The sequence below is a fragment of the Platalea leucorodia genome (genome assembly GCF_965183815.1).
Source record: "Platalea leucorodia genome assembly, chromosome: 9".
In the NCBI taxonomy this organism is placed as follows: domain Eukaryota; kingdom Metazoa; phylum Chordata; class Aves; order Pelecaniformes; family Threskiornithidae; genus Platalea; species Platalea leucorodia.
In genome coordinates, this window is record NC_138831.1 from 27,859,856 (window position 1) to 27,874,672 (window position 14,817).

The 14,817-nt window shown below is 40.1% G+C and overlaps 1 protein-coding gene and 2 pseudogenes across 3 annotated transcripts; 2 read left to right on the plus strand and 1 right to left on the minus strand.

Moving 5' to 3' along the window:
• Positions 1-379: 379 nt before the first annotated feature.
• Positions 380-1,321, minus strand: LOC309594785 (olfactory receptor 1F1-like; the record flags this gene model as incomplete). Its single annotated transcript, XM_082321130.1, is given in 2 exon segments — positions 380-946; positions 950-1,321. Coding segments are annotated over 2 exon segments (939 nt in total).
• Positions 1,322-8,037: 6,716 nt separating this feature from the next.
• Positions 8,038-9,008, plus strand: LOC309594895 (olfactory receptor 10A4-like; annotated as a pseudogene). The gene has a single exon. The product of its transcript is annotated as an olfactory receptor 10A4-like (transcript).
• Positions 9,009-13,702: 4,694 nt separating this feature from the next.
• Positions 13,703-14,560, plus strand: LOC309594896 (olfactory receptor 10A7-like; annotated as a pseudogene). The gene has a single exon. The product of its transcript is annotated as an olfactory receptor 10A7-like (transcript).
• The last annotated feature ends 257 nt before the right edge of the window (positions 14,561-14,817 follow it).

Sequence of the window (14,817 nt, forward strand, 5' to 3'; positions counted from 1 at the left end):
GTGCCCCATGTAGCCATACCCATCTCAACACATGGGGCCATTTGCCCCATGTGTCTCTAGCCATAAGACATTTTTTCTTCTTGTGGCTTTTGATTTCTAAGTGGCTGAAATAATATGAAAACATGACAAAGCTGTTTTGAGTTTAATCAATATTATTTTGAGGTGTTTACATTTTGGTTTTACAGGGGTTTTTTGAGGAAGTCCAAAAAAACATATTTTTTTTCCCCAAACAACCACCCAGCTCCACTTGTGACTAGGCAAATTGCTACATCAGTGACCATATATTTGCTGTGGAAACCACCTCTAATGCTTTATATTTTTATAGTCTGGCCCCCCCAAAAAAGCCCCACAAAGCATAGCTCTTGATATGTCATTTATATTAACCCATAAATTCCTGGACTTCTTTCCCCAGGGCTCCTCTGACCTCTTTGTTTCTTAAGGTGTAGATAAATGGATTCACCATGGGTGTCACCACAGTGTAGAAGACAGAGAACAACTTGTTAAAAGCTGTGAGGTTGTAAGTTTTTGGTAATATGTAGACAAGGATGAGAGTTGAATAGAAAACAGTGACCACAAGGAGGTGAGAAAAGCATGTGGAAAATGCCTTTTGCCTCCCTGTAGCTGAAGGGATTCTCAGGGTGGTGATGGTGATTAAAATATAGGATGCTCCAGTGACAAGAAAGGGCGGCGTAGTACATGTAGCAGACATCAAAGATGTTAAAACTTCTGTCAGAAATGTGTCACTGCAGGAGTATTTTATCACAGAGGCAAATTCACAGAAGAAATGGTCAATCTCACTGAGATCACAGTACACCATTTGTGACATCAACAGTGTGATAACAAAGCTGATCATAAAAACGCTTACCCAGGCTCCTACAGCCAGTGCTATGCAAAGCTTATGATTCATTAGGGCAACATAATGTAAAGGTTTGCATACTGCTAAGTATCAATCATAAGACATCACTGCCAGGACATAACACTCTACCTCAACTAGAAAAGCAAATATGAAAAACTGTGTCATGCAGCTGCTGTAGGAAATACTTCTGCTGCCTGTCAGGAAGCTGGCCAGCAGCCTGGGCAGGATGGTGGAGCTGTAGCATGTCTCCAAGAAGGACAAGTTACTGAGGAAGAAGTACATTGGGGTGTGGAGATGCTGATTAGCCACCACCGACACAAGGATGAGCATGTTCCCCATCATTGTGACCATGTAGATCACCAGGAAGAGCAGGAAGAGAGCAACCTGAAGCTCAGGTAAATAGCCAGATCCCAGGAGGATTAATTCTGTAATGTAGGTTTGGGTTTGCTTTTCTGTAGCTGACATCATGCTGAATCTTGGTGAAAGCAAATACTAAAATGTAGTATAAAAATTAAAAGACTGTTTTCCATGCATGGCTGTAAAGATACACTATTCAACTTACTTAATTCTTGGATCCAATCTCTATGTCCTGATAACTTATTTAAAATTCCAACTCTTAAAGCATTTAAGCAATATTTTCTATGAAAAAAACAGATCATCTAATCTCCGTTTCAATCACTGTGGGTATGCCTCAGGGACAAGACAGTTTTCTTCTTTTCTAAGAAGTATGGATGATTACATGCCATTTTTTTGACTCAGTGTCCTGGCTTGTTTCCCTGTCTTGTAGATGCATACCCTAATTCTTAATTTTTGTTCTGTAGATATACATTTACATACTTATGCTCCTTTGCAGATCACCCAGCTACGCTAACATGGGGAAAGGTGTTCAAAACTACCTACACCTAAACTATGGAATTAGCTTGCGGTCACATGAGATTATTTTCTGCAACCAGACAATCTTCACACAAGTTTTCTTATGTTCTGCATCTTGGGTCACCCTGTGGATTCACAAGGTAGGGAAATTTTAGGCATAGGGAAGACTGTCTATGCAGTTTGTTCAATGTCTCATCACTTAAAAAATATTGGGACATTCGGATAAAGCTGTGACTGGCATAATAAAATCATGTCAGTAACTGATGAGCCTTACAGTTCAGCACACAGGCAATTATTTCCAATGACAGAAAAACACAGAAAATCAGAAATTAATCTTATCATCAGTTCTTCATTCACTTTCTTCCCAAGTCTGTGCACACTACTTTGTCAGGCTTACCTCCATTACGGACTAGGGTCTCTCAGACACCTGCCCACATCACGTTGTGGCATGCAGCACAGATTCTGCAGGCTGTCTTCTCTTTTCATCATCTTTATATGAAAACCAAGAGCTTTCCAAGTGTTTGCTTTGTCTTTAATAAATCTCCATATGTACTGAAGCCAAGATGAACTCAGAAGTCCCTTGTAACTCATTATATGCTCTTGAGTATGAACACAAAATCTCCTTTGATAGTTTTATTAATGGAAATTTTAAATAGTTTATTGATTGGGTAGAACCTTCCCAATAACATTCTTGATTAAAGTTTATAATATGTTAATACTGCACTGAAATTTACTAATAAATTTTGCTTTCTCCATCCCACACACATCTCATTTCCAATTATATCCCATTTTCCAAAGGCACCTAGATACCTCATGAGCATATTGTGAGTTGGGTATCTGTTATACTGAATAAGAGGGGACTGTACCACAACCCACTTGAATGGTGTCTTTACAACATGCCTTTGATGCAGGCACTCATGTATGGCATGAAGTAGCATTTCCGAGAACAACTTCTGCTGGGCCAAACCACAACTGGTGCTTTCCACAGCTGGATTTCTGATCTGAAGCAGATGATGAGGCTAACTACTGTGTCAATATTGCCTGAGTTCCCTCACAGGAGGACCTGAAGCAAAGCTCCGGAAAGAAGAAGAGAAACATGGAAATAGGTGTGCTATGATAATTATAAGAGGGACCAGCACCTGAGATTCTGACTATTTCTGGATATCTAGAATCAACTAGATACTCAGTATAGCATTCTCAGTGAAGAGAAACAGACATGTTTGAGAGTTTCCACAGGCTCTTCAGGTGACCGTTTTGATATTGGAAGACTCACATTGCCCATTCCCTCTTCACTTTCCAGATGGAATTTGTAAATAACCACCTGAGGCTAGGTACAAATTAATAGTGTGTGAATTGATTTTATGAAGGCATTCTGGCACCAAGAACAGATATCTGTCTTCTGGTGTGTCCTGTCCTCCAAACTAAAGCCTCTAGATGACACTCACACACAGAGACCATAGCAATGATGTAGCTGAGACTATCTGGTTAAACATAAGCATTTTATTTCTATTGTGGAACTGACAGACCAGCTACTTGGTGGGAAACTAAGGGTATCCCATGTGAAAGCCAACAGGTAGATTTTGTATTTTTGAGACAGATTTATTCCATCTCATGTTAGCAATCAAAATGGATGACATTCAGTCTCTGCAGTTCAGCTAGGGCCAGCTCTGCACCTGCACAGGCCAACATCACTGTGATAGAAATTGGTATTTCAGGTTGTTTTGACTACACTCCCACCTAGCGGTGTTTGCTAATACAACTTCCCCTTCTACTTTTTTGGGCTTTCACTTTTTTTCATGTGGTCTTTGAATTTCTCTATGTTCTTTTTTTTTTTTTTCTTTTTGAGGCTCACCAAGTTGATGCGAAGTTGTGCCTTGCCAAGACATATTTATTCATCAAGCTGTTTCTGTGTCTTGGTTTCAGCTGGGATAGAGTTAATTTTCTTCTTGGTAGCTGGTATGGGGCTGTGTTTTGGGTTTAGGATGAGAACAATGTCGATGATACACTGACGTTTTGTTCTTGCTATGTAGTTGCTAAGTGGCGCTCACAGTGGTCAAGGACTTTTCAGCTGCCCATGCTCTGCCGGGTGCACAAGAAGCTGGGAGGGGACACAGCCAGGACAGCTGACCCAGGCTGGCCAAGGGGCTATTCCATACCATGTGATGTCATGCTCAGTATATATAAACTGGGGGAGTTGGCCGGGGGAGGGGGAAACGATCGCTGCTTGGGGGACGGGCTGGCCATCGGTCGGAGGGTGGTGAGCAATTGTAGAGTGTATCGTTTGCTTTGTATTACTATTGTACTATTATTACTTGTTATTATTATTATTACTACTGTTCTATTTTTATTTTACTTTAGTTATTAAACTGTTCTTGTCTCAACCCACGAGTTTTCTCCCTTTTACCCTTCTGATTCTCTCCCCCATCCCACTGGTGGGGAGTGAGCGAGCGGCTGCGTGGTGCTTAGTTGCTGGCTGGGGTTAAACCACGACAGTCTGGTCTTGGACACTAAGCAGTCTGAACATTGACTAACATATTACAACCTACCTGGCCTTGTTAAATGCAAGCTAGGAAGCTGAGATTAAAAAAACAGGATCTGGAACAATCATCTCACTTATTTGTGATACCACAGCTAAGAACACCATCAACCTGGAGAAAAAGAAGATCAAGCAGCATCTCCAGAGGATGACTAAAATAGCTGGCACTCGTGTAGCTGCCTGGCATTGAATCCAAGCCCTAATCAGTTTTTGACTTCAACACATCTGGAGAATCCAGTGCTGACTTGATAACAATGATGATCATCATAGTCATCTTTTATTCAGTTGTCATCCTATCTATCAATATAATTCCATCCAGGCCCAAAAGTAATCATAACGTAGGCTAAGGATGATGATGATGATGATGATGATGATGATGATGATGATGATGATAATAATAATAATAATAATTCTTCTAATCGGAGTGTGCAGGAAAAGAACAGTTATTTACATGCGTATGAGGTTGATGACAAGAACTTCTCCAAGGCTTTTGTTTGCTTGATTATACCCTGGGGTGTTTTACTAGTCTCAGCTCTGAAAAGGATTTTAAGGGGTGAGGTGAAGGGAGGAACACTCTCTACCTGACAGAACGGAAAAGAATAGTTGGTCTATTCAGTTGCCTAAAAAAAAAAAGGAAAAGATGGAAATTATTGCGGGGAAAGGTCTTTGCCAAAAAAGGAGCTCTTATTCTTGGTTTGTTTGGTTTTTTTCATGAGAAAATCAAGCTTTTAAAGAAAATAAAGATGGATACAAAACCTTGAGAAGTGAAAGATTTTTTAATTGGCTTTCAATATTCTTGTGGTTTTAGGTAAGAAAGACTGTTGGTCTGAAAGGTTTGTTGATTGACACAGAAATAGAACAAATTTCCAACATTTTCAGTTGTCAGATATTGGCAAATTGGCTAAAAATTGGGGTTTTCAATGAACAAGATTTTAAAGGAAAATTTAAAATTAGATCCGTGGGAAGAAATGTGTAAGTCTTATAAAGTTATGCTATCTTAAGTAGTCCAGATATAAGTTATTGGATGGGTGTCCTTATATGGCCTTCACTGCTATAGTGTCTGGTCACCTCCCTGTAGTGCCTAAATGTGGTGAGCAACACCAAAAAGGGGGTGCAGTCTGCATGGCAGAAGCTGACCTCTGAGCTAGTATCCAAACTCCTGCTATTGACAATGGAAAGAAACAGATAGTTTCCTTAGAAGATTTAGCTCATACAAAGTAGATTTATAAAGCATATTGGATGGATTACAGCCCAAAGCACTCACTTCTCTCTGTAGACTATAAGAGGTGTCTGAGGTGAGTGTTTTAGATGCAGATGTTCCAAGTTAGGTGGCATTAATCCCACTGAAGATGATTCAAATATGTGCTGTTAAATTGGAGTCCTAGATCTGGGAAGACAGTGGGCTGGGAAAAAACCACCAAAGTTGTGTTTGTAATGGAGGATGTGTTTAGGGAACCCCAAGGGTGAAGACTGTCCCTCCCTATCTGTGAAGGGTCATGGATGGAATTTGTATTGCCAGGTGCATGGGCTTGAAAAATGCACCCCATTAATGCATTGCCAATACCTCTCCCAACTCCATGCACATCTGGATAAAAACAGAGCTGACAAGAAGAGTCTATACAGAAGAAAAAAGAAGTTGATTTTCTGTTCAGTTCCTTTGCTGGTATAGCCTTACCCACAGTATTGTGTCTAGCTGTGGCCACTGATTTTTTTTTTTAATATATTTTTCTACTAAACAAATCCAGAAAAGATCAGCCAAAGCCTCAAGAGTTTTGGAAAATGGGATTTGTAAGTGTCGAGGACTGTTATGGAACCAGAATTGTCTCGACATTGCCGTTCTATGGCCATCTTCTGGCTTCGACATCCAGCCCCTGACGAAACCACCACAGGACGCCTGCACAGAGACCAGGGCGCGAAAAGCAGAAGCGTAAACTACATTTACGCAGACCTGTTCTGCGCATGTGCGTGGCCCTATAAAAGGACCGCGTGCGCCTTTTGAGGCCCTCTTTTTTTTCTTCTCCTCCTGCCCTGCGCGCTCCTTGGAAGCTGCTCCTGCGGACACAGAGGCTGGACTGACTGGACCTTTGATCGACGTTCCCCTACGTGGCCCTCTTCTCACCCACCTGAGCACACTCTTTCTCTTTTTTCTCTCACCTGCTCTTTTGCTCGTTTTTTTCTCTCTCTCTTTCTCTCTTTTTTTTCCCCCTGTCTCCCTACCTGGTCCTCACCCCTTCGTTCACCAAAATAAAGTCAAAAGGTTGTATGGCATTTGACCTCGTTTGTGTCTTAATCTCGTCCTTGGGATCGTATCGAAACCTGCCCTGACATTGGATCGGGACAGTAAGGAAATCTAAAGAATAAGGTGATTCAGTACACCTTAGAGGAAAACAAAAAAAAGAGCACTATGACAAGCAGTAGGATTTATCTAATCTGTATTTTTCTGATTAAGGGTCTGGCAATTAAACTCTCTCTGAGTTTTCAGTGATAAGAAATAGGTACTTCCACAAGATGGTTCATCCTGCCTGTTTTAGGTGAATTAAACTCCTTAAATCTGGAATCCTTCATTCTACCCATTTACAAGACTGAAGAGTGAGATAACTGGAAGGTGTTTTTGTGTGTGTTTGGGGGTTTTTTGGCAGGGCGAACATATGCTGAGGATGGTATAGATGTTCTTCATACTTATTTTCATTGGTGGAAGTTAGCTTCTTTTTCAGCCTCTTTCAATTAAGAAAAATGTCTGCATTAATTGTCATGCTACATACTTACATATAGTGAATATAAAATATGCATCAGTACATATTAGCAATGGAAATATGGCTATATTACTATTGGAACAATCAGACTAAATACTTCTTTTTTTCACAACAGAAGGGAATATGGCAAAACTTGTGATGGCGTCTAATGAAAGAAGTTGATTTTTGAATTTGCTTGCACAGATTGGAAACATGTTAGAAAGTACCCTTGTGCCAGAGAAGCAGCACAGGAATTACTTCAGTTTTAAGTGCTCTTCTCAGTACATGGAGTAATAAGTAATGTCACGCTTAGCATGTGAGAAATCTTTACAGAAATCAGGTGACAGGTCTGATAATGCAAAGACTTCTTTACTCTTTCCTTCTCTAAGCGAAGAAACTTTCATCATTTGAGTCTGTCCTGGTTTGAGCTGGGATAGAGTTGATTTTTTCTTCCTAGTAGCTGGTATAGTGCTGTGTTTTGGATTTACTATGAGAATAATGTTCATAACACACTGATGTTTTAGTTGTTGCTAAGTAGTGCTTACACCAGTCAAGGACTTTTTAGCTTCCCATGCTCGGCCAGGTGCACAAGAAGCTCGGAGGGAGCACAGCCAGGATAGCTGACCCAGACTGGCCAAAGGGCTATTCCATACCGTATGACATCATGCTCAGCATATAAACTGGGGGGAGTTGGCCGGGGGGCAGCGATCGCTGCTCAGGAACAGGCTGGGCATCAGTTGGCAGGTGGTGAGCAATTGTATCGTGTATCACTTGCTTTGCATATTATTATTATTACTGCTACTACTACTATTACTATTCTATTTCATTTTACTTCAATTATTAAACTGTTCTTATCTCAACCCATGAGTTTTCTGACTTTCACCCTTCTAATTCTCTCCCCCATCCCACTGGGGTGGGGGGAGTGAGCGAGTGGCTGTGTGGTGCTTAGTTGCCAGCTGCAGTTAAACCACGACAGAGTCCTAACTGTTGAGGTCTTCATTGGTGCTAACATTTACTGTTTTATCACTAGAACAAAAGTTATGACAAAGCAAGAGTGGAAAAACAAAACGGTTGTTACAGAGTTCATCCTCCTGGGATTCGGGAAAGGCCCTCAACTGGATTCTCTTCTCTTCCTGATGTTTCTGTCAATCTACATTGTGACCATAACTGGAAACTTCTTCAATATTGTCCTGAAGGTGGCTAATTGGCACCTTCACACCCCAATGTACTTCTTCCTGGGCAATTTGGCCTGCTTGGAAATTTGCTACAGCTCAAATATCTTGCCAAGGATGTTGCTTCTCTACCTGGGTGGAGACAGAAGTATTTCAGTCAACAGATGTTTTACACAATACTATTTCTTTGGTTGCTTGGCAGCTGCAGAGTGCTATCTCCTTGCCGTGATGTCCTATGATAGGTACCTAGCGGTGTGCAAACCCCTGCACTATCCATCCTGTACGAACAGCAAGCTCTGTCTCCAGCTAGGTGCTGCATCTTGGATAAGTGGCTTTCTATCTAATGCTATACTAACATTCCTGATCTCAAATTTAGATTTCTGTGGGCCTAATGAAATTGAACATTTTTTTCAGTGACTCATTCCCAGTGATAAAACTCTCCTGTAGTGACACTCATGTGGTGGACTTGTCACTTCTGTTGTGGCAGGTGTGTGCTCACTGCCTCCATTTCTGTTGATCTTCTCATCCTATCTCTACATCATTATCATGGTCATGAGAATTCCTTCTGCCACTGGAAGAAAAAAGGCCTTTTCCACTTGCTCCTCACATCTTATTGTGGTGATTCTTTTTTATTGGTCAATATTAACTGCTTATGTACTTCCTTATCACAATACCCAAATACCTCCAAAGTCTTCTCTGTTTTTTATACCATTCTCACTCCCTTGGTCAATCTTCTCATCTACAGTCTGAGAAACAAAGAAGTAAAGGAAGCTCTGCGAAAACAGACAAGTAAATTGCTGGCTTTCAGAAGGCTGCTTTCTGTTAAAAAAAAGGGGTAATAATCCTTAATGAGTTGCAGGTTCAGACACAATTACATGGCATGTGAATATAGTTAGTTTGTATAAAGCTTAGAAATCTGTAAATCTTAAAAATAAATAAGCAGAAGAACTAAATAGGTAAACAATCTTGCTATCAGTTGGGGAGTGGTATGGAGAAAGAACATGAATATATAGTGAACACTGCAAAGTAAGCAAAGTAAATCCATTAATGTCATTGTATATGTATTATTGCACATGGTATCTTTTTGTCTGCCTGCTTGCTTTCTTTTTTGTCACTACGGCCAAAATTCAGTTCAGAATCAGTTGAAATTCAATTTATAGCATATAGACCATTTCTTTATTAATGTTATGTTCTGGATTACTCTTAGTTTTTACACCTATGGTGTAGATGTCTACATCCAAGATAGTTATCTGGACTCCCTTGATTGCAAATGAAGCATGAGAAACATTGCTTGAACATAGTTCCTCTGATCTATTTTGGATGTCTGGTTTTGGATAATATAAACCATGTTCTAGAAGGGCTCGGTTCAATACACTAAAGAACTGCTAGCTCATACAGAAGAACACACAATGTAGACATCCAGTCTAAAATGAATTAAATACTATCCATATTTGGACTGACAATTAAAACCTTAAAGTGAAAGCAAAACTCCCACAACAACATTGCAACAACTTCCAAAGAGGAATGCCCACTCTGTTGACATTTGGTGGAGAGGAGGGGAGATAAATGGAAAGGATCATCTTTACCAACCTGAAATTAGTTCATTTTGCGTGTGTAGTTTTATTTTCCTTGATAACAATTAGTAAATAGGAAGAGCTGTTTAGAAATCTTCTGTAGGTTCTGGAATTGTGATTGCTATGTGTGTTCTTATATTTAACATGGTTAAAAAAATAGAAGAAATAGTGGTTAGCAAAGCTTCACATTTCTCTAAAGTGTCTAGCAGTGCAATAAGCAGTGGAGAAGAGATAGCATAGGAACAGGGGTGGCCATTCACAGTAAGGAAATACAGCTTTTGAAAGAGGTTAACAGAGCAAGAAATGGCTAATGGGAAACATCCCTGGAGTCTGGAGGAGGGAACGACTGGAGAGGAGATTAGCAAAAATAGGAAGGAATAGGTACCACTTGCCACACAAAGCTGTATGAGAGAGGAAAAGCTTTCTCATGCCTTGGCTAAGTTTAGGCAGTTAGAGCTCTGAACTCAAGAATACACATCTATCTGTCCCATAGCGTATATCTACAACAGGTCAAATTAACCAGGCCCAGAAATGTCTGCAGTGCTTTATTTACTATAATGGATATCCATTAACACTTAGACTGCAATACAAACTCTCAGTGTGTGTTAGTCACCTAGTTTCCCAACATAATCACTAAATGGAAAAAAGCATTTCTACATTGTGACTTACCTGGACATTTTGGACTTTTGAGGCTCCACTGAATTACACCTTAGAAGTGTCTGTTCCTCTGCTTTGACTGTAGGGCAAGTGACTCTACAACAAGCTCAGATGCAGAAATTTAGGACTCAAACCACTTGACAAACACGGCCTTCAGTGCCATTTGAGATATCCAGGAGCATCTTAGCTGGGGTCCAGTAATGTTCCAGAAAGACAGGTCGCCTGTGGATCTTGATCATATTTGTCTGTCTTAAGCAGATATCTTGGATACTGTAGAGCATTTTAAAAGTCACTCGATATGTCAACAACAATTAAACCACTGGATTACAGATGTCTGAAGTTAGCTATGGTGAATCTCTCTTTGACTTGCTACCAGGTTTCCTTACCTTGCACAAAATACTTTGTTCAATATGGGTCTAGGACACTTCTCAAAAACACTAGTTTTGGAAACCTCACACTGAATTTCTGATTTTGTGAAGAGCTGTAGTTCAAGTAGGATCCATTTCACCTGAATTTGTCCATTCAACTACAGACTTTTTAGCTAAATGACATGCTGCTTCTACCTGCCTGATAATAAAAAGAGATAGACATCTTCAGAAAGTGAAATACCCATCCTCAGACAGATATCTAAAACAAATGGTCTGAGTTGGTTTGGGGTTTCTTTCTCTCCATCAAGACAGACTTGATTAATAATTCAAACAAGGCATCTAGTAAATGGTGTTTTCCTCCTCACATTACCTTCAAATGGAGAATCACACTTTGCTACTTAAACTTTATTGTAAATTTAAATTTTAACCTAATTATACTTAACTTGATTGCTTCTATTCATGTAAGATTAAAAAAAAATAAAGACGTTAACTTTCATTCATTTAAATTGTTCACAGTCTGCTACAATCCTAAGGGAGATGTTTTGTCTTCTGAGTATACTTGGTAATGAATCCAGAGAGGGGTTCCTATCTCAGAAAGCAATGTAAGACAGCATGTCGTTCAGAACAGCTGAACCTCATGCTTTCTTGAAGATCCTACAGGAAACTATTCACAGTCCTGAAGTGTTGCCCAAAAGGCAGAAAAAGGTATCCCAGTATCTGAAATCATGAACAAAGGCATCATATCAGAAACTCTGGATTGCTTCTCATGAAAATTGAGGTATACCAGTATTTTCTATACTATTTGGTAATGAAAATTGGCAAGAAAAATGCTTATTAATATAGATAGCTCAAGAAAAAGAAGTAATTTAATGTTTTTAAAAGGTAGAAGAGAATGCATCTGAGAATTCCAGATGTCTGCCATGTACACAGTGATGTCTGAGCTATATGTTAAGACTTTCATGGAAATGTAAGAGATTGAAGTACTTCTAGCGATTAGCTTATTTTAGATTAATTCTGAAGAATGAACAAAAATAACATCTGAGAGTTGTTTCTGTTCATAGATTGTAAGGGAAATGTAAATGAATATCTCAGCTGCTGATGTTTGCCATGTGGCTGTTTGCAGAAACAATACAAAAGCTTTTCTTGATCATTCAAGAAAATATTTCACCTGTAAAAATATGGATTTTTTTTTTTAAAAAAACTCCTCCTTGCTCTGAAATGGGTCTTTTTTAAAGAAACAAAGTAGTTGCACAGTTTGGGAAAGGCAGGTGCTACCCACAATAGAGGACAATCAGGTTACAGAGTACTTCAGTAAACTGAACCCACCCAAACCCATGGATGCATCGGAAGGTACTGAGGGAAGTGGCTGATGCCATTGCAAGACTGGTATTTGTCTTCTTTGACAAACTGGGCTAGGTTCTCAGTGGCAGAGAAAAAGCAAATATGCCTGTCTTCAAGAAGGCCAAGAAGATTTGAGGAATGTCAGCCTTACCTCAGCCTCGAGGAAGAATATGGAGCAAACTCTCCTGGAAGCCATGTCCAGGCACATGAAGGGCAAGAAAGGATGTGTAACAAACAGCAGAGATTTACTGAAAACACATCATGCCTGACCGACCTGACACCTTTCCATGATGAGATGACTGGCTCAGAGTGGGTGAGGGCAGTGTGGTGGATGTCATTTAATGACTTCAGCAATTCTTGACGTAGTAGCCTTGTAGCCAAACTAGGAAGATCTAATCTGGATGGGCCAACATTAGGATGGTCTGGACCATCAAGGCTTTACCATGTAGTGGTCAACAATCTGAGTCTAGCTGGTAGCTGGTTATAAGAGAGATTCTTCATGGGCTGATACTGGGACTAATGCTGTTTCACATATACATCAGTGACTGGGAAGGTGTGATGGAGACCTTTCTCAGGAGTTTCCAGATGACAGAAATTTGGGGACAGGGGAAGAGGGCCATACACAGGAACTTCATGAAGTTCAAGACTTTATGGCTACGGTACAAAAGATGCATAAGTATAGACTGGGACTGACCATCTGAGGAGCAGCTCTGCAGAAAAGAATTTGGGATTCCTGATGAATGGCAAGCCGGACATGAGCCAGCAGTGTGTCCCTGCATTGGAGAGGAGTAACCATCTAGCCAGCCATGTTAGCAAGAGCTAGCCAGTTGGTCAAAGGAACACACCCATTCCCCTCTGCTTGGCACTTGTGAGGCCATCTATGGAGAAAGGTGTCCCATTTCGGGATCCCTCTATACAAGAGATTGATAAATAGAAGAGGGTCCAGAAGAAGACCACTAAGATGATCAGAGGGAACATAGGTCAAGATGGTAATATATATAACAATGCAGACTTGTAACTTCACTTTACTGTGAAGGAACATAGGAAGGTCAACCAGTGTTGGTAATCAAAGTGCAGGTTGAAGGGTGCCTTAACTGCAAACTGTCAGGGAGGACCTTTCCCAGCTAATACTGCTTTCTGCAACGCATGTAGCTGCTCCTTTCTGTGCTAATGAATGATGCCCCCACATAGTGACACCAATAAAGATAACTGAATTAAGTGAGAAATACAATCAAGATTTCTGACTTACTTTTGTAGCTAGTGTAAAGACATGTAAACTGAGATGGTAATTCAACTGTTCACCTCAAATATGGTTATCTACATCACGAATATCTAAATACAGACAGGTAGATTGCAGATGGTCTACAAGAGGAAAGTCTTTTACAATACTGAATTCATAAGCAGTTGTCCAGTGGCACTGAATAAAGAACAATAGTTTAAAAAAAAAAATATTTAAAAATACAGGCTGTGTTGTTTCTCTTTCGCATTGAAGGTATTGAAGCACTGGGGCTCAGAAACCAGACTTACTTCACCTTTCAGGGGTTCTCCCACCTCACCGCTCTTCAGGTCTTCCTCTTTGAGGGAATTCTTCTGATGTTCCTAATCACGATGACAGGGAACTTTCTCATCATCATAGTTGCAACCACTGACCCTGCCTTGCACACCCCCATGTACTATTTTCTCAAAAACCTGGCTTCAGTTGAAATTTGCTTTACACTAAACATAGTGCCCAAGATGCTTGTGGATTTGTTGTTGGAGAGAAGGGTCATCACCTTCTCTGCCTGTGCCCTACAACTTTACTTTGTCATATTCTTCATCACTTCTGAGTGTTTCCTCTTGGGTGCCATGGCATATGACTGATATGTGGCTATATGTCATCACTTGCACTACACCATAACAATGAACAGGAGAGTGTGTCTTCATATGGTCATAGCATGCTGGATTGCTGGTATTCCACTTTCTGTAAGACTCACTGGTTGGCTATTTAGCTACCCTTTTTGTGGCTCAAAGGAGAGTGAACATTTCTTTTGTGATATCACTCCTGTTCTGGATCTGGTCTGTTCAGACACATAGTTATTCAAGCTTCTTGTGTTCATTGCTACAGTTGTAATTGTTTTGATCCTATTTATCTTGATAGCAGCCTCTTACATCTGGATAATCCATACCATCCTCCAAATGCAACCTGCCGAAGGAAGATGCAAAGCTTTTTTCACCTGCATTGCTCACCTGGCAGTGGTGACGCTGTTCTACTGCACAACTGGCTTGATACATTTAAAGCCAAAGTCCAGTTTCTTGGCAAGCAGCAGGAAATTGGTGGCTCTTTCTTACACAGTAGTAACTCCTATGCTGAACCCAATTATCTACAGCTTATGAAACAAAGAAGTAAAGCATGCTCTGAGATGGACATTTGGGAGAAGACAATTCTTCAACAAGGTGCCTCTGCCTAGATAGTCTCACTGATTTTCTGAAAATTGTTCATACTTGAAAGGTTAAAAAAATCAAAGAATTAATGCATTCCTCAAAGTCTGTAAATGGTTTGGACATTTTAGCTTTTGTTGGAAAATACTGAGAAATGTACATAATCTGTATAATGAATAAATTAATATATTTAATGTAACTGTCCAAAATATTACAGAAACTACAGAAATAAGCCATAAAATCTGTACATTAACTACAAAATGTTTAGGCCTTTTTCCCTTCTTCTACAC